At 46.5% G+C, this 18,434-nt stretch overlaps 1 protein-coding gene across 1 annotated transcript in view; it reads right to left on the reverse strand.

Moving 5' to 3' along the window:
* Positions 1-5,277: 5,277 nt before the first annotated feature.
* Positions 5,278-18,434, reverse strand: part of LOC145412926 (ecdysone-inducible protein E75-like) — a 503,619-nt gene continuing 490,462 nt past the window's right edge. Inside the window, exons 4-5 of the mRNA XM_080282730.1 lie at positions 16,830-17,068; positions 5,278-7,891 (exon numbers count right to left, since the gene is read on the reverse strand). Of these exons, the coding sequence (XP_080138856.1) occupies positions 6,029-7,891; positions 16,830-17,068 (2,102 nt within the window). The 3' untranslated portion in view covers positions 5,278-6,028. The remainder of the gene's footprint in view (positions 7,892-16,829; positions 17,069-18,434) is intronic.

Below are 18,434 nucleotides of genomic sequence, written 5' to 3' on the forward strand. Positions count from 1 at the left end.
CGACTTCAAGTAACAGTCTAAAATACGAGTACAAGTCGGCTCCGAAGAGAGAGAGAGAGAGAGAGAGAGAGAGAGAGAGAGAGAGAGAGAGAGAGAGAGTCTATAATTCAACGCCAAAATCCTAAATATCGCCAACAACCAAATTCATTGCGTCTATGGCTGAACAAAACCACTCGTAACCATACCTTCTGCCCTCGGCTGGCTGGTGGCGAGTGGGAGATCCTCAGATGGATGGTCTGCGTTTATGGCTTCATTAACGTCATCCTCCGTTTTTGCACTTCCAATTCCATCCACGCCGCTTGTGGCCCTCTTGGTGACTTTCTGGCATGCCTTAATTACTTCTTTATCATTCGTCGTCCCAGGGAATTCCTAATATTGCGCGAATACTCGAAAAACATCACCAAAAACAAGTACACTCCTGATGCTCTCTATGCGGCCGCCGTACCGCACCTCTGATCTCAGCAGTTCGTCTGAACCTTGACACGAGGTGAAATGAGCTGCAAATCTGGTTCGCTTGCTAGATTCAGCACTCCCCTCGAAGCGTTTCACGACTCACAGTCTTGACTCAGGTACGGTCCTCATTTTTTCTGGTGTTGCCGGCTTACCACTTTTTTTAAAAAGTAAATTTGTCGTAAGCTTTGTGTTGTGCAGAGTTATTCTCGACGTTCCGTCTTATTTACTTGAATAAAAACATTTCAGTAAAAGAATTTAAAGAGGATACCCGGAAATAAATCAGCCAGACAATTGAAAACGGTAACAAAGAGATTTGGAGGCCATAGCAAATATCATACAGATGGAGAAATACAACCTTACCAAGGTTTTCCTCAACGTGGCGATATGTTAAATGTAAGAGGAATATGTTGTGCCTAGGAGATTTTTGTTGTGCTTGAGAAATATTGTTAGATGATATTTACAGTAATTATTAATGAGACATTGACCACTGGTTCCTGTGAAATACCCACATACAGTACTGTTCACGCAAGACTCTAAGGCATGCTCTCTCTCTCTTTCTCTCTCTCAAGACATTTGAAGCAAGGCAGGCGAGGTGTGTGTGTGTGTGTGTGTGTGTGTGTGTGTGTGACGTGAAGGCTAAGAGGCGATGGAGACAAAAATCAGTAAGGTGACGTCAGTGAGACTGTAACACGGCGGGGAAGGGTTAGGCAAGAGTGGCACAGGTTAGGCAAAGATATGACGACAGGACAGGTTAGGCAGTGGTTGGGCAGAGTGAGGCTGGGCAGGGGGGGGAAGAGGAGGTGTAAAACTAAGATACAGAGGAAATCAGCAAGGAAGACGAGAGGAGATCAACATCGTCGAAGGTTGGCATACACTCTTTACCATAACTCTTTTGTGACCTATTTCGTGTAGCTCAGCGGCAGAAAGAGACAATACTAAGGCTCTACATCATTTCCATAGCACTACTTCGTGACGAGCGCTATGTTCTAGTCTTAATTTCTTGTTAAAATCTGCATTCAAGATGGAAAGATGGCAATTTTAGGCCGTTAGAGTAACAAGGGTATAGTGGGAAAAAATGCATCTTCAGGGTTATTAGTCTATGCTTGGAGGAGATCATACTGAAACAGTATTAGTTACTAGAGGAATATTATTGTAATTTATTGTGAATTTCAGACACATAGTAAGTCAGTGAGGAAGATGAGAGTACAAGGCTATCATCGAAGGCTGGTGTTAAGAAAAAAAAAAATGCAGCGTAGGTTATTGGATATTATGGCAGGACTGGTTACGAGGAGAGAAGGGGGGAGGGGAAGGGAATGCGGGAAGGTCAGGAAGTCGATATACAGACTTATGATCGATTCTTTGTCGTAACTGAGATTTTCTTTTCACAGGATAGACAAGGCAAGGAGAAAGTGCAGTATCTTCTGTGGGAAATTTTTGTTGCTGTAGGAGCAAGTTTTGTTACAAGAGGTATATTTTAGTAAGCTATTTTGTCCATTTCAGAGAGTCATCGAGGAAGGAGAGGGAAAAGATAATCTTCCAAGGCTGTTTGTAAGAAGAGAGATCATGCTAACTGAGATAAACAATTTTAGTCACAAGTTAACTTGTGAATTTCTGGAACACAGTGAACGAGGAAGATGAGAGAAAAGGTTACCGTCGAAGGCTGATGATTAAAACATATCACAGACTGAGATAAAAACATATTTTACTAAGGGAGGAATATATAGAATTTTGGTAAGTCGTAGGTTACCGTGCACTGGAGGCAAACAGGGAATCAATGAGGAACATGAGAGAGGCGGTTATGATGGAAGGCTAGTGACAGGAAGGAAAAAATAAAAGCAGGTTGAGGTTAAGCAAGGAGGAGGTCATATTACTTCCGCCAGACGAGAAGGCAGGCAGGACGTCGCGTAGCCTGCCTCACTATTTCTGCTTAACCCCGCCTGCCTGCCTGCCTGCCTCGCCCTCCCTTCACCCCGGAAGTGTGTGTCTTCAGGCCAGAGTGGAACCGGAAGTCAACGTTTCCGCCAGGTGCTGCTTACATACATACATATATATATATATATATATATAGTTTGTAATAATAGAAGTTGCTCTGTGTTACCTTGTTAAGTATTTGCGTGTGCGTTGGTATTTATAGCAGTGTTTCCTTGCTTCATCGTGTGTGTGTGTGTGTGTGTGTGTGTGTGTGTGTGTGTGTGTTTCTGAGTCACTGTATGTGCATTATTGTATTTTAAACTGAATTCTTTTCCGTACAATGACGTCTTATCCTGTCTAAGTCGTGATGCCTCCAGACGATTTACTTCAGCTTGCGAGATACCTCTAGGATTGAAAGAGGGCTTAGTAAAACTATATTAATCGTTACAAGCTGAAGAGTCTCTCCCAAGGCAAAGAATTATAATCGCCCGGAGACAGGGAGACCGAACTGCAAAAGACGTCATCGCAGAGAATTGGTAAATACCTGTTTCTTCATCCTTTATGTATGCATTTATGCAACTGATCTCATACAGGGCTGTCTGGTTCTCTCTTGCGTGCTGAGCCTGTGTGTGTGTGTGTGTATGTGTGTGTGCTCTCGTGGTATAGGAGACTTCGAGGAACCTCTCTTATAACGACTTATTTTGCATATTACACCTTTCCATTCTCTTCTTTAATGTTTTTACTGCTTTAATATCGACCAAGTTTGCACCAGTTATACAGAAGAGAATGTTGAGTGTAATGTGAAGAATACATCGCTTTGGAAGAGATTTTACGAAATATCCGAAGCCACTAGATTACCTTTTATCATACCTTCATTTTCACTGACCAGCCTGCTGTTGTGCAAGAGATGTTTTAAAAAAGTACTTTCCATACCTTCTGTTTCTTTAAATAAATGAAGTTAAATAATATACGGAAAACGATGGGACCTAATTATATCTTTCTTTGGGCCGTATTTTCATGAAGTTAAAAGGCTGTAACCATTTCTTCCTTCACCTTGTATATATATATATATATATATATATATAAAGTGTTGCACATTCATACTACTGTATCATGTGTGTTATCTCTTTTCATACAGAGTTTGGATAATATACTTCGATTTACTTTTCACATTACAGCTTAATTTTCTCTTGTGTGTTATATAAATTCTTTTCATCCAGGCAAGTGCAAGAGAATATCCAGGTGTTATAAGCAGGAAATAAACTGGTAAGGAAGAGGCGGTAGTGAGTCTCCTTGGCCAACGAGGATACGGCCCTCTGTCTGCAAGGTCTGCCTCTTTTGTGATAAATTTGATTTATTTTGTCAGTGTATCGTTTTGGTTTGTGTTTTTTGTTCGGTGTATTAGTTTCTTGTATTATTCTCATGCTGTCTTATGCCTTTGTTTTTTATACATTTGTTGCAATAGGTACTGCATTTGTTTACCTTTATAGTTGTGTTAGAGGCTCCTTCATTTTTTTTGCCAGTGTATCATTAATTAGTTTGGTGCCCATTTCTTACTCTTCTGCTTTCTGAATTTTGTGTTCTCTCTTATTTTTTGTTCTTTATATTATATCGTTTTCTCCTTTATTCTTGTGTTCTCTCACGTTCCTATTCTCTTCTTTCTCTTACGTTTTTGTTCTTTCTTACTTTTGCTTTATTTTGTACTTTCTCACAGTTTTGTCCTCGTTTTAAGTTCATTTTCTTCCATGTTCTCTTATTTTTTTCTCTCTTACCATTATGCCTTCTTTTACTTTTGTATTCCCACCTCCTTGTATTCTCTTTTCTGCTCTTACTTTTGTGACTGTTATTACATTCGTGCCCTCTCTTACCTCTGTGCTTTCTCTCTCTCTCTCTCTCTTTTACATTTTTGCATCCTATCACCTCATTAAACCCTGCCTCGTACATTTGTTCCTTGTGATGGTTCCTATGCTTGCCTTCTTTTGTAATACTATTATAGATTTTGTCAATTATGATATTCACCAGTCAGTAATTTTGAGCCTGCAGTCCCGGTCGATAATTTCTTCACACATCTAAGGCTCGGAAATGTTGAAGTATTATTTTAGTAAGATCTCCTTGGGTTAGAAAAGTATGAGTATGTGTAAAGGAACTATTGACCGCAGCTGTAAGCTTGCATATGCCTTTTTTTTTTTTTTTTTTATATATAGTGCTGGGATATAGTGTGTTTCAAAAGTCCGTTCTCTTTTGGGTTATGCTAAATTTTCCTTCATTACACTTTCTGCTCAAACTAAGCACCATTTAGGCTATAATGAGACTGATTTCGTTGCATTCATCTCTTATGGCCTGCACTGTGGTTCAGGTGCCAATGAGAAAAAAATTTTGAAACACCCTATATAAACTTTCATTATTTAAAATCATATTTCTCATATTCTGTAAATCTGGTTGTTATCAAAGGTAATGTGATCTATTTTTGTAAGTACAATACTATAATTTCCTGTGTACTATTCTTAGCTGTATCAGGTGAACATCATTGTGTTAATTCAGTCCCTTTCGTATCAAGCAATGTTTGGTCATATATCTTGCTTAATTTACGACACGCAGTTTCATGAAATTCAGGTTTCATTTTTCCCTTTGTTAGGAGTAGCTTTTTCCTTAGTGTAAGTTTATAATCATTAGTTGAAGTGGGTATCTGATTTTTTTTTCTTTTGCTTTACTTTTATATAGGACTTCTTCAGTTCTTTATGCAGTCACTAATGCATGGAAAATGAGATTAAAGAAATGTAAACATTATGAGAGGCAATTCTCTAGCATTACGAATGTCGTTCTGTTCAGTAACTGCAAAATGTATTTTTTTTTTTTACATGTTCATCACCTAATACTAAAGCTTGGCAAAGGAAATATGTGATTTTATTTTGCACATTTATTTTAAGACTCAAAATTTGAACTCCCAAATATTACAAAAATGTACATACAAGCACACGGTGGAACTATTTGTTATGACAAACTTATGTTCATAAGATTACAGTAAGAACTAGCATGATGCAATGGCAATAATAATATTGACAATAATAATAATGATGATGACATAACAAACAGTTCGCCAGACACTGGGCTAAATAATAATAATAATAATGACATCGAGATCTATCAATGAGAGGTGAGTGATGAGTGATGGGTGACTCTGGTCCACGGGGTGAGACTCGCGAGGGTGAGGCGGCATGAGGCGATGAATACTGAACTAGGTACATAACTAGGCTCTGGCCCGGCCTCACACTTGTGCTGCTCCACCTCACAAGCTGGGCAGGGCGGGGCGGGGCAGGGCAGGGCGGGCATGCAGTGGGGCCTCCTGGAGTGGCCCTAGCTGTGGGCGGGTTTAGACTGACGCCCGCTGCCCCTGTCCGGTGGGTGGGACGTGCTGGTGTGGGCGGGTCGGGAGCAGGCGGTGGATTATTCCATCACCGGTGCTGCGCGCAGTTGCGCCCCGTGGCACCGCATGCTCCAGGACCCTCCAGCACACACGGCGGCACGTCCTCCATTCCTCCTCTCTTTGCTAACCTGCGGCACTAAGGCCGCCAGTGCTGCTCGCTCTATCGTCTGTCCGCCTGAGAGTGAGAATATCGGGGCCACACAGTGGCTTTGTACTTGGGTCACGCTGCCCAGCCCTGCATTACGCCTCCAGGACGAACTCTTGTGGGGTTGGAGGCGGCGTCTTTTTGGATAGGTTGAGCGGCTGTGAATCAGCAATATCGACCTGCAGTTCCACCATTGGCGATGACGTAGTTGACCTCTGCTGTGGTTGAGCACCCATACCTGATGGATGTAGTGCAGGCTGTGAGGGTGAAGGGGCATTCACGTCTGGGGAGGCAGAGGGTTGCGCCCCAAGGCCTACAGGTGTAGTGGACATCCTGGGCTCATAGTAACGGGATGGCGTGGGTGTGGTCAGAAGGTGGATTCTAGGCTGGGCCGTTACGGTGGGTTGCATGGGACTCAAGCCACCACTTCCGCTGCTGCTGCTGCTGTTGGGGGTGACGCTGACTCTTGAACCCCCAGACCATGATACAGGGGGTTGGAGGCGGTCCATGGCAGGCTGGGGTACATAGTATGGGGCAGGGGACACACGGGTGTTGGGAGGCAGCCTCTCACGGACTTCAGTGCGCATAATCATGGAGTGTAAGAGGTCCGCACGACGCATGGCATCCTCAGAGATCTTTGAGCCTTCCAGGAGTGTCCTGGCAAGCGTGGAGTGTGAGGCCGCCAAACTTGGGCTGCATAACGTTGAGGCCAGAGTTGCGTGTGTGGCTGCCAGTGATGATGAGGAGGTCTGAGGTGGCTGTGCAAGGGTCTGGGCCAGCAGAGAGGGGGTGGGCTGAGATGAGTGGGGCTCCTCCTCTCGCCGCAGAGCCCTGAACTTCTTATGTGGCTTGTAAGCCTCCTCCATGAGTAGGTCAGTGTTGATGATTGGTGGGGCCTGTAATGCACGACGCAGCACCGACATGTCCTCTTCTCTGTCCTCTTCACTCTTCTCATCAATGGAGGAACGAGGGGATGAGCACACGGACGGTGAGGATAGTTTGTCACTACGGTCAGTCCCACTCTCTATGCCTGAGTCATCTGGGCTGTCTGACTTCCTCTTGCTGAATGGACACTTGAGCATGGACTCTGCAGCCTCGTCCCCAGATGAAGCCCCTTCAGAGTTGTCTTGACGGCGACGGGCATGAGGGAAGGGTGGTCGTAGTTCTGTGTAACCAGACACTTCACTCCCACATAATGACTCTCCTGAACTGGCAGATTCCCCTGAATACATGGACTCTGAGCAGGATACTGGGGAACGCATAGCTTCCTCTGCAGCACAGGATGATGAAGGGGAGCCTACGCTGCTCTCCTGTTCCATGCTCCAGGAGGAGCGTGAATCATCCCAAGGCCCTGTTGTAGCCGCTGTGTGCTCTGTCATCTTGTACTTGAGTAGCTTCTCTGAGTGCAGAGTGTTGAGTGTGCGGAGGTCTGGGATCTTTAAAAGTAATTCACGCTGGAGACTGGGGTTCTCTGGGTGATGTTTGTTGACCACTGCCTGGAGACAGTTAACGAGGCAGCGCTGCACACGTTCCACTAACTCAGCGTTGCGCAGGCCAGGGCGGTCTGGTGCCAGCACTACCACAGCACAGAAGCAAGCTAGCTCTGCATCACTCAGGTTCAGGCTGTTGACACGCTCAGCAAAGTCAAACATGGAGTCAACGAGGAAGCGGGCATTGACAGAGGTGTGGAGGGCCTCACGTCGCAGCAGCTGACCATTCAGGCACAGCATTGTGTTGCTGCGAGCATCAAACATGGCTGCCAGCCTCACCAACAGCACCTCAAACACGCCTGCTTTCAGCAGTGTAACCTGGTCCTCCTGAGGCAACTGCTGGAACCCAGGAAGACGCTTGGCGAACTCAACAACTCCGCGGATTGCAGGTGAGAAGCGCTCACTGAAGTCTTGCACCAACTCCTGTTGTCCATGTAGTGGCACTGGCCGGGGGTTGAGGGGGCAGGCCTGAGGAAGAAGAAATAATACGGTTAGTTACGTTTTCATTATGACCACATCAGTATATTCATATATAAACACGTGCTACTTTACACTGCATTTCATGCTTTGACCTACATTTATACTCTTAACCGAACATAATTTTTCCTACCCAAAATACTAAATGGTTGCCAAGCTAGTCAGACGTGCTTTGTCATTCCTGTAAACAAAACAACCATGCCACATCAGTGGGAAACAGACTGTGCACCAGCAACCACCGCTCCCTCCCTCTTCCCTTTTTCCTCCTCCTTTATCTTCCTCACTTTCACCCCCTCCCTCCTCCCTCGTCCCACACCCTACCCGCCGCCCTTCCTGGCCACCCTAAACTTCCAAGGCCACAACCAGACCAACACGCTACGCAGAACGTCGAGTTAATTATAAATCCGACGGACCACGCAATGCCCAGTCTCCACCTCTGTCGCTGTGTGTGTCTGTGTGTGTGTGTGTGTGTGTGTGATTTGCCGGATAATGTAGGGATGTAACGTAAAATTACTGTATATATATATATATATATATATATATATACACATATATATATATATATATATATATATATATATATATATATATATATATATATATATATATATATATATATATATATACACATATATATTGTGTGTGTGTGTATATTTATTCCTGTTTGCCTACCCTTCATTTTATTTTGTTTGATCATCTTCCTTTGTCCACCTCTTTCCTATATACATCTCTCCACAACGATGCTATTTTTCTCTTGTTGGTCTAAAACCCACTCCTGTCCTACTCCATTACCCTTCTCTTCTTTATCCTGCTGTCCTTCTCATTCCTGCCCTCCTGCTACCCAATCCTACCCATCTCTCTCCTCTCCTGTCCTACCCGATCTAACCCTTCCCTACCCTACCCTGTCCTCTCCGTCTCTACCCAACCCTACCCTTCCCTGCTGCGATCTACTCTACCCTTCCCAATCCTGCTCTGTCCTATCCTACCCTGCCCTGTCCTGTCCCGCGTCCGTGTCCGAGTCGCTCTCAGTGTTTGCGGATGTCCTTCAAATACCCTCTGATAACCCGGTGTTTACGTCCGTCCTTCAAACAACCTCCAAATTATCCTGGAGGGAGAGAGGCAGGCGGGGGAGGGACGTCTCAGTGGTCCAGCATAGATAATCAGAGAAACGAGAGGATGCACAATGCAATATTACCAGGGACAACTCGGATAGACTGGCCAGTGGTAGGTTAAGTAATGATACAAGCAAGAAAAATCAGAGTTGGGCAGACAAAGGATAATAGGATGATCAAGTTGGGCTAAGAGATAAGAAAAATATGGGCTCAAGCATGAGATGAAAGTAAGGTTAGGGTAGATTTGATACGTGTGAAGAAAAATAAACAGCTGAAAAACTGAAAGAAAAATAAAGGGTGAGAGACGGAGTAATGATATATAGCGAGCTTGATAAGAGAAAGAAAAATATGGGATGAAGGGAGAAGTTTTATTGGTTGGTTTGGTTAGGCCATAAAGGCGGATGTACATCGAATACTCCGACATCAGGGTTAATGAGAAAATGGCCCTCCTTGTTACACTTCTGAGTAACCCCTTCACGAGTGTTTGAGTTCCTGTTCGTTCTAATCGTCTCCCTCCCCTTCCCCGCCCACACACGCCCACGCTGTGCCCCGAGGAAGCAGACGGCGAGGCCCGAATAACCCTTTCGGCAGTGATCTTTGTCTAGCTTGTGGTGGTGTCCCGGAACGATTGTTGCTGGTCCCCTTTACCCTCCCCTACCTCACACACCCCTCTCCCCATCTCACCCTTCATCACCACCACCACCACCACCATACCCTCACCCTCATCCTGCTTTCATTCACACGACAAGAAGGCAGAGCCCTCCTGACTGCCTGTTGTGTATCGTGTTAGCTGCCAGCCAACCAACCATCCTTCCCCCTTCCCTCTCCCACCACCTGCCCCCTCCCCACTTACACACCATAGGGGATGAAGGACAGGAAACGCTATGAAAATCAGGAAAGGAACTGTCGGGGTGTCATCTTCACCAGCCGCGACCTTGAGCAGTGTCCGTCCACTTCCTCCCATCCCTCCTCCATCCTTTCTTCCCTCCCTTCCCTCCTCTACCCTTCTTCCCGCCCTCTTTCACTCCCAACTCTGCTAACACTAAACTAGGGCTGCTGGGGCATAAATTCCCACTCAAGTACTTCTTAGCAGTCACTATACTCGAGAATTTGCTTGAACGATAGAGTGTGCTAAAAAGTGTTTCTAGCTACAAATATTCCTTGTATGGCGAAGTTCTTTCACACCCCCGTCTGGGAAAGGGAGTTACCCAGACGCCTTGTGCTCTCCACCCGTCGACGCCTTAGGGGGGTGAGGTGAGAGGGGCGGGGAAGGGGGAGAGGATGTAAGAAGTGGGATAAGAGGTGGAGCGAGGGGGGGAGGGAGAGTGAAGTAAAGAATAGAGAGGAAGGAGGGAGGGGAAGGGAGGTGAACCGGGAGGAAATTGCTGCTAGTCTGACATCTGGGATGCTCGCAGGCTTTCTCCCTGTCTGGGATGGGGACGCGTGGCTCGGCTAGAGGAGTGGAACGGCAGGACAACTTCAATAATTCCTTGGTAGACGAAAAGTATCCCTACCTCTTAGTCCCTGCCGATTCTCCCAGCCAGTTTTCCCAGGAATCTCCTCTGAGACCCGCCACCTTAAAGTATCATTACTCACCCCCCCCCACCCTTCCTAATGAGATTGGTGATGAGGACACATTATCTTAAGACTAACAAGAAATGCTTCTGTCACGTGCCCAGGCCGAGTGCAGGTTCTGGCGCGGTGTTTGACTGGTTGGCAGAGTGGCCGTGTGTTTGGCGGGTAAATTTGGCGCGCCTGGTGACCTTGACAGAGCGAGCGGGCCTCACCAAGGCCGCTCTTTGAAATAAAATATCCCCCCACGTGTTCAAGCCTCGGGACTTATCTAAGGAACTAGATTCCTTGGTTCCATTGCAGTTTAACCCCCAGGTGTGTGGCTGTGACTAACCCCGCACGACAGGAACACCGGGACAGTGTCGGTGGCTCCACTATCACAAGTCCAATTAACATCAGCAGCAAGGGGTGTCCAATATAGCGAGGTCGGTGCGGCCCCAGTAGCGAGGTCCTGCCCTTCCCAAGCCCCCAGCATCGACCACACCGCCGTCCCTTACGTCAGCCTCACTTTGTTCTGGCCTTCAGCTGGCGGTCCCATTCAGTCCCAGGGCAGGACCAGCCACCTGGGCCGGGCCAGTCCTTCATCTGCCTGCTCTCACGTCGGCTCAAACTTGGGAGTCTAGCTCAGTGCCCATATATATATATATATATATATATATATATACATAGCTCAGTGCCCATATACAGTATATATATATATATATATATATATATATATATATATATATATATATATAAATTGATATATATATATATATATATATACAGTATATATATATATATATATATATATATATATAATTGTACACTACCTTAAATATGTGAGGAGGTAAACAACCACCTACATGCCTGGCATAGTTGGTTGGCTGACGTGTCTTACCCCCTTACAGCAACTGAAAAATCCCAGAAATAAAACCTCTACAACCTGCATTGTCCTGCCTCAGACGGTGTAGATTTTATACAATTACGTGGCAACAGACTACGTGACCGTCAAAGCAGCTGGTCGTACGACTCCGCCACTTATCGCAGGCATTTCCCGTCGCTCCAGCTCTGCCCGACTCCACAACTGTCCCTCCCCTACCTTCCTGCCCCTCCCGCTCCCCTCCACAAGCAACGCCCACGACCTCCAAGCGCTTGATCAATAATCCTCAGGGGTGGACGTGAATAGTACCTGCCACCACCCGCTCTGTGCCAGGTTGACATCGGTGGGTACATCAATATTCTTTTTAAAGCCGTGTGTTAATGTTCACGACAAAGAAACACACAATGGATCTTATCGCTATGCTCCTCTCATTCAGTCACTCACTGTTCGCCCACCCCCTGCCGCGTCCTTGTCCAGATATCAGGAGCCCATCACAACAAGCTAAAGAACTATTTATTCCTCTGCTAAATTATTATGACTCGCGGACGTGCCCGAGCACAAAGAAACTGCTCAGTCGCGCCACCTGGGTTTCATACAGAACGAGTCGCCAGGGGTCAGGGAGGCGAGTGGGAGGGTCAGGGCGTAATAATGGTCCTACTGATACCTCCTCTCGCTACCGACACCTTCACTCATCCATAACCCATCTTCCGATTATCCTCCCAACGCCCCCTGGCCTAGCGAGTGTTATACGAGTGCTGACTTCGTACAGTGACAAAGGTGAATAATACCTAGGCTGCAGAGGGAGGATGGCAGGTAAAGAAAGAATCAAGCATAGAGGTAGCAGGTGTGACCTGTACTTGAAGGCGACGCTCTTGTCGAGTGACCACCTCCTTCACCTGACCTTGAACCCCCTGCCCTTTGTCTCAACCTCATCACAGTTCCCCCTCCTCGTTTACTTGTCTTCGTTCTAGCGTACTCTTGCTCGTACCCCTTTGTGGTGCCCTTGTCCTTCGTTAATGTTTTATCAGGTCTGCTATTTGTAGTTGTCCTTGCGTACCACAAACATCAAATACTTCACGACAACAGTGCAAGCGAGGTGTGGACCAGTCAGCTTGCCAACACCCACCGCCAGAAGACCTAAGGCGCCAAGGGCTATGCAACCTTGGGTGTTTCCGAGGTGCATTTGCTAATTTGGGAAACTACACGTAACCCTCAAGTCGGGTCTGATCAACAGCTATGTTGTTCTCTTGCTCTCCCTCTGGTATTTTCGTCCCTGGTTCTTATTAAAAAAAAAAAATAAAAAAAAAATAAAAAGTTGAATAACCTAACATTGTTTCCACTGATTGGGACCTTAAGCCAGCCATCCGTAGCGAGAAGATGAGAGAAAGGTTGCGAGGGAAAAAGAGGAGAGATGGTTTGGAAAAGAGAGGAGTAAGGCGGTAGCAGTGGGCTAGAGAGAGAGGAGGGGGTAATGGGGGGATTTGGAGGGGGTCGAGTACGCCCTCTACGCGACCCAGTCCAAGGTTACGAGTGACGTCACGCTAGGCCAGGGAGCCGCACACACACACACACACACACACACACACACACACACACACACACACACACACACACACACACACACACATCCATGTTCTCGTTATCCTTTCTCTGGCATTTCCGGAAAGAGAGAGAAGTGACGCGCCATACCCTCAAATTATACCAGGACAAATTTCTCTAAGTCCCGAACTAAAGTTTTCCTAGAGACGAGCATGACTGTGATTAAATAAGTAAGATATGACAAAGCACATCAAACGTTTACATAAAGGGGCGGACACGTAACTTGATAAGAGGTGTATGTATGTGTGTGTGTGTGTGTGTGCTGAGGTGGCCCTTTTGCGTGACGTCACTCTGAACACTCCAATAGTCGACGTCGCTGCTACGGTCAATAAATATCTCGGGTGTGTTGGGCTTCCCAGAGTGTGTGCTTATAGGAAAAATGTGTGTGTGTGTGTGTGTGTGTGTGTGTGTGTGTGTGTGTGTGTGTGAGAGAGAGAGAGGGGGGGGGGCAGTGGAGTATTACTGATAAACCACCAAAGCTGATGAAACCTGTACACGTGACAACTAATCACACCTACCCCAATCCCCTCTCTCTCTCTCTCTCACACACACACACACACACACACACACACACACACACACACACGCATTTCACTTGCAGGCTGTGGGGCTGGTAGGGGCAGTTGCTTACATTTATGTGTAGCGAGGACGTGTAGTGAGGACATGCAGTAAGAGGAGGAGAAGCGAGGTGTGGGAAGGAGGGTGCGGGTGGGTAGGCAGGGGGAGGGGGAGGGGATTATGCAAGAGGATGGGCAAGACAGGGGAGGGGAGATGGGAGGGTGAGGAAGCATGGGCAGGTTACCAAGAGGAAGAAGATTAGGAGTTGGGATAGGAGTTAAGTTACGTCAGCATATGGAAACGGAAGAAAGCCCTTTAAATGTGTGAGTGTGTGTGTGTGTGTGTGTGTGTGTGTGTGTGTGTGTGTGTGTGTGTGCAGGGGATCCATTCTGGGCCAAAGTTAGAACGGCTATCATGTTAAATTTACGTCAGCATGTGGAATGACTGGACAGAGCTTTATGAATATATGTGGAATTATTCTGGGCCTCAGTTAGGAGAGGGGATCAAAGTTCAGGTTACATCAGGGGAGGGGGGAGAACGAGTGGAGATATCTTAATGAAGGTGTGTGTTATATTTCCAAGTTCCTGAGGATATCCACCCCATCAGCAAGCTGTTCCTTCCCATTCACCAGGTGTGTATCAGGGTCCGTCACTTGCAAGGGTGGAGAGGGCTAGTGGAAGTGAGGAAAGAGGGAGGGTTTGAGAGGGACAATTATATCTAACTTGTGATCTACCCTTCACCCTCGCCTGTCCTTGCCATCAGCTACACAATCACGGTAGCGACAAACAAGCGGGGTCCCCATCCTCTGACCCTCCTCCATTGAGCACCCTTTCCCATACCTCCCAACCTGCTTCTACTGTATTTTCTCTCATCCCTCTTTCTCCCTCACCACTCCTTATACCTCCCACACACTCTGAGGGGTCAATGTATATCCGTTTATCTACCAACCGAAATCTATCACCATTCCTACCAACTATGTATGATGACCTACGCACTCCTCTGACCACGCCCCACTATCTATTCTCTCCACCTACACTAACACGTATCTTATCCCTAAATGTCTCTGCCCACACCATCCTGTCTCCCTTCATCACTCACCCTCCACCCCCCCCCCCTTTATCCCGACCTTGGCTGACCGCTGGGCCGACACGCACTGAATCTGTCATCACCACACAGCTCTAGTTGCTGTACACACACACACACACACACACACAGTAAGCATATCCGCATGATTCATTCTGGGCTCTGCTTACATCATGGCCCAGAACAGTACATTATCAGTCGCTGGCCACGTGAGATTCTAAGACCAATATATCTGATGCGATTATGACCTGAAATTACACTAAGAGGATAAGAGAGCTATATCACGTTAATAAGGTAACCAAAACGAGAGAGAGAGAGAGAGAGAGATTCATCACTATAAATAACCTAGTCCTCAAAGGTGTCTGGCAGTATTGAAGCAGAGAGGAATCGATGATATAAACTCTCAAGCTCATAAAAGCAGTGTGTGTGTGTGTGTGTGTGTGTGTGTGTGTGTGTGTGTGTGTGTGTTCCGGGAGTGGTGGTGTAAGCTAAAAGTGGCGTCGCAACACACACACACACACACAAACACGCCTTATCTTCCGCTCTTATCGTGGCGGCAGCGACTTCCTGAAGATAAGGTCGCGTGAACTTGAACTCGCCTGACCTTGATGATCCCTCCCTCCCTCCCGCAAGTGGTGCCACACTGAGCCAACCAACCTCCGCTCCCTACCACGACTATCAACATTCGGTCTCTACCACAACTACCATTATCGCTTTTCACAAATGTCTCACTCTATCAAATATATTTTTTTAATATTTACAACAGGTAAGATTACTAATACCTACCAACACAACTATCACTATATCCTTCCACAACAACTAAGGCTGTCACCGGTGTCATATATTGTTTTCACTATCACCGCACCTACCATTATTACCACTACTGATACAATCACCAGCCACCACCACTATCATCACCTCTCACAACCATAATCACCTTCCACAATCACCATCACCTAATACAACTACCACAATCGGGATCACCTTGCACTATGATTAAACTCGCGTGGAGACTCACTTCCTAGTTTTTAATACTGAACGCCCAGGCTACCTTTACATCCTTTACTGACGCAATCGATTTCTTTCCCCTTCTCTTTTTGCAGTCTAATTACAAGCGTTGTCTATCTTCCTCCTTAAAGGCAAAATATTTCTTACCAGTGAGTTTTTACCTTTCTTTATTTACAAACTTACGAGTGTCGACTTCCGCAATAATTAAAATAATTATGATAGTTTTTTTTATTTCGGTAATATCAAGTCTCATCCTCCTTGGTGCAACATCCTACGTTCTGTTCAGCAACCTCGCTTCTGATGGTCATGTCTTTGCTTCCTGGTTGGCTTGATGGTCAGGGATGCGTACACACACACACACACACACACACACACACACACACACATGCGTGTGTGTGTTATAATGACTGCATATAGGTGAGTGTGCATTATCGCAGCTGGTGTGTCAGTGTGCTTATACAGTATGTGAGAGGGCGTGAGAAAGCATAGTCGAAAACAGTCCCAAGCAAATGACCATGTTATTATAGCCTATCTGCATGTGAGTCTATTATGTGCTGGAGGTGAGTGTGTCTCTATGTAAGAACAAGAATAGTGTATGTGTCTAAGCGTTATGCACCAGAATAGCATATGTATGTTTACGTTTAACTCTGAGCTGGCGCAACGGTGTGTCAGCCAAACAAGCTCCGGGAACTGACCCCCTCCCATCCTAAAATGTTTATGTGAGCGCATCCTCTCTTCCCAGGAATTCCCACTCATCACCCCCTGTCTTTTTTTGTAGCCGTCACATCCACACCCACATCCCCTCATCCTCTCTCCCACGCACACCCAACATCCTACCACAGTTAGACGGGGTGAGGCCACATCCGCCGTTTCCGATCCTACCCTCGTTTCGGATAAATCCTAAACCTAGTTCTCACGTTCCCGTCCCCCCCCTCCCTTAGTTGACAAAGCACGTCGACCTCTGCTGGTACTACCCACACTAAGTTATTACGACTCAGCACAAATGAACTACTAATATCAAATAGTAACTCACTCTATTTCCCCTCAAGCAGGAACCCAGCATTTCTTCTCTACCCCCCAAACTCAACCTATCTAGCTAATGGAAATGAGATTGAGTATAAGGCTCTCAACTCACCAAGGTTGGGGGGCACTGGGTGTAGCTGGGGTGGGCCCTCGCCTGCTGCAGCATGGGGGCAACCTTGTCTCTTGTGAAGTCGCAGGTGTCCATGTGGGCCCTGATGATGGCCGCGGTCACCCTTGAGTCATCCTCCAACTCTGCCAACACAGCCTTCTCCTGTGACCGGGCGTTCACACTCTGCATCGCCGCCAGGATCTTGGCCTTCTCCCTCTTGGGGACCCGGCCGAAGCGCACGGCTGTAAAGAGAGAAAGTGACTTAGTATGAGGAGGGTTTGTTATAGTTTGCTGTTGGTATTTAATAACGATTTCCAATGGAGGTTTTGGTAGGTGTATCTATTTTACACACTATGTTGGTGGTCTTTACTATGATTTCCTATTACAATATTGAATGTGCATCAACTGACTTTGTTGAACTCTGTACTTGTATTAGTGAAGGCATGTACAATAACGACAATACGGTAATTACTAAATACTACCCTAAATGAGGAAGAAAGATGTGATGAGATGAAAGACGAACGAGAAAACCAAGCCATTACTATCCACGCGGCAGCGACGAAAATGACACGTTGTAGAGGTTTCAATCTCTGTTCTTTACCAGTGATAAAAATTTTTATGCTCACGCTATTTAATCCTTGTTCCCACTTTTTTACAATATTAACCATATCCTTCCATTTCCTCCCATCACCTCTCTGGAATACCTACAATCCAATTCCATCCCTATCCTTGCATCCCCTCTCTCTGAAACGCTCGCTATCCAGCCTCATTCTTCTTCCCTTCCTTCCCCTCTCTGAAACGACTGGTGTTCAGTCTCATTCATATCCATCAATCATCTCTTACTTCCATCTCTCTTTCTCTCTCTCTCTCTCTGTCTGCTATTGTCTCCTTCCCTCGTCCCAGGTGCGAGGGGAAGCCACACAAGAGGAATGTAGGTCGGGCCGCGTCAGGTCGCCAAGCATCACCAGGCAATCACCGCGCACACACGTTTCCAAACACGTGTATCCAGAACATTAGAATATCACACAAGTACTAAAATCAGTTCCTCAAAATCACCAAACACAACGAGATATGTGAACCGATTTCCACAAAAAAGGTGAACTGGGAGTGAAAGAGGGTAAGGTTCGTTCCCCTCTCTCTCACTCAGCTCCCCTCCCCCTCCCCACAAGCTCCCCTCACTCGGCCGACGACCCGGTAAACACATGCCTACACACGTGGCTCCCGGCTCCAATTTTCCCTTCTGCCCACACGATGGAAATTAAATCTTCAAACTGATATAGTCACAGAAGAGTGTTGAGAACTGAAAGTCCCCCAGCGCCATCGAGCATCGACCCCAGCTCCCTGGAAATATTGCTAAGTTTTCCCCACTCGCGGCGGGCACTATATGAGTGATAGAGTACGGTGGTTTCGCTGGCCTTTTACACCCCATAGCACCACACACCTGGCTTATTGATTCCCTCTGTTACTTTCCCCCTACCAGTTCGATCGAAACCAGCGACGGGTGGTGGAGGGGTCATCGCCACCTCCCTCACACACCAGAACACATACACCCATCACACCGCCCTACACCCCTTCCCTTTCCCATGGGCGTTGTTGCTAACGTAATGA

The sequence above is a fragment of the Coenobita brevimanus genome, chromosome 94, assembly GCF_032717465.1.
Source record: "Coenobita brevimanus isolate Jiangsu-jjx chromosome 94, ASM3271746v2, whole genome shotgun sequence".
Classification (NCBI taxonomy): domain Eukaryota; kingdom Metazoa; phylum Arthropoda; class Malacostraca; order Decapoda; family Coenobitidae; genus Coenobita; species Coenobita brevimanus.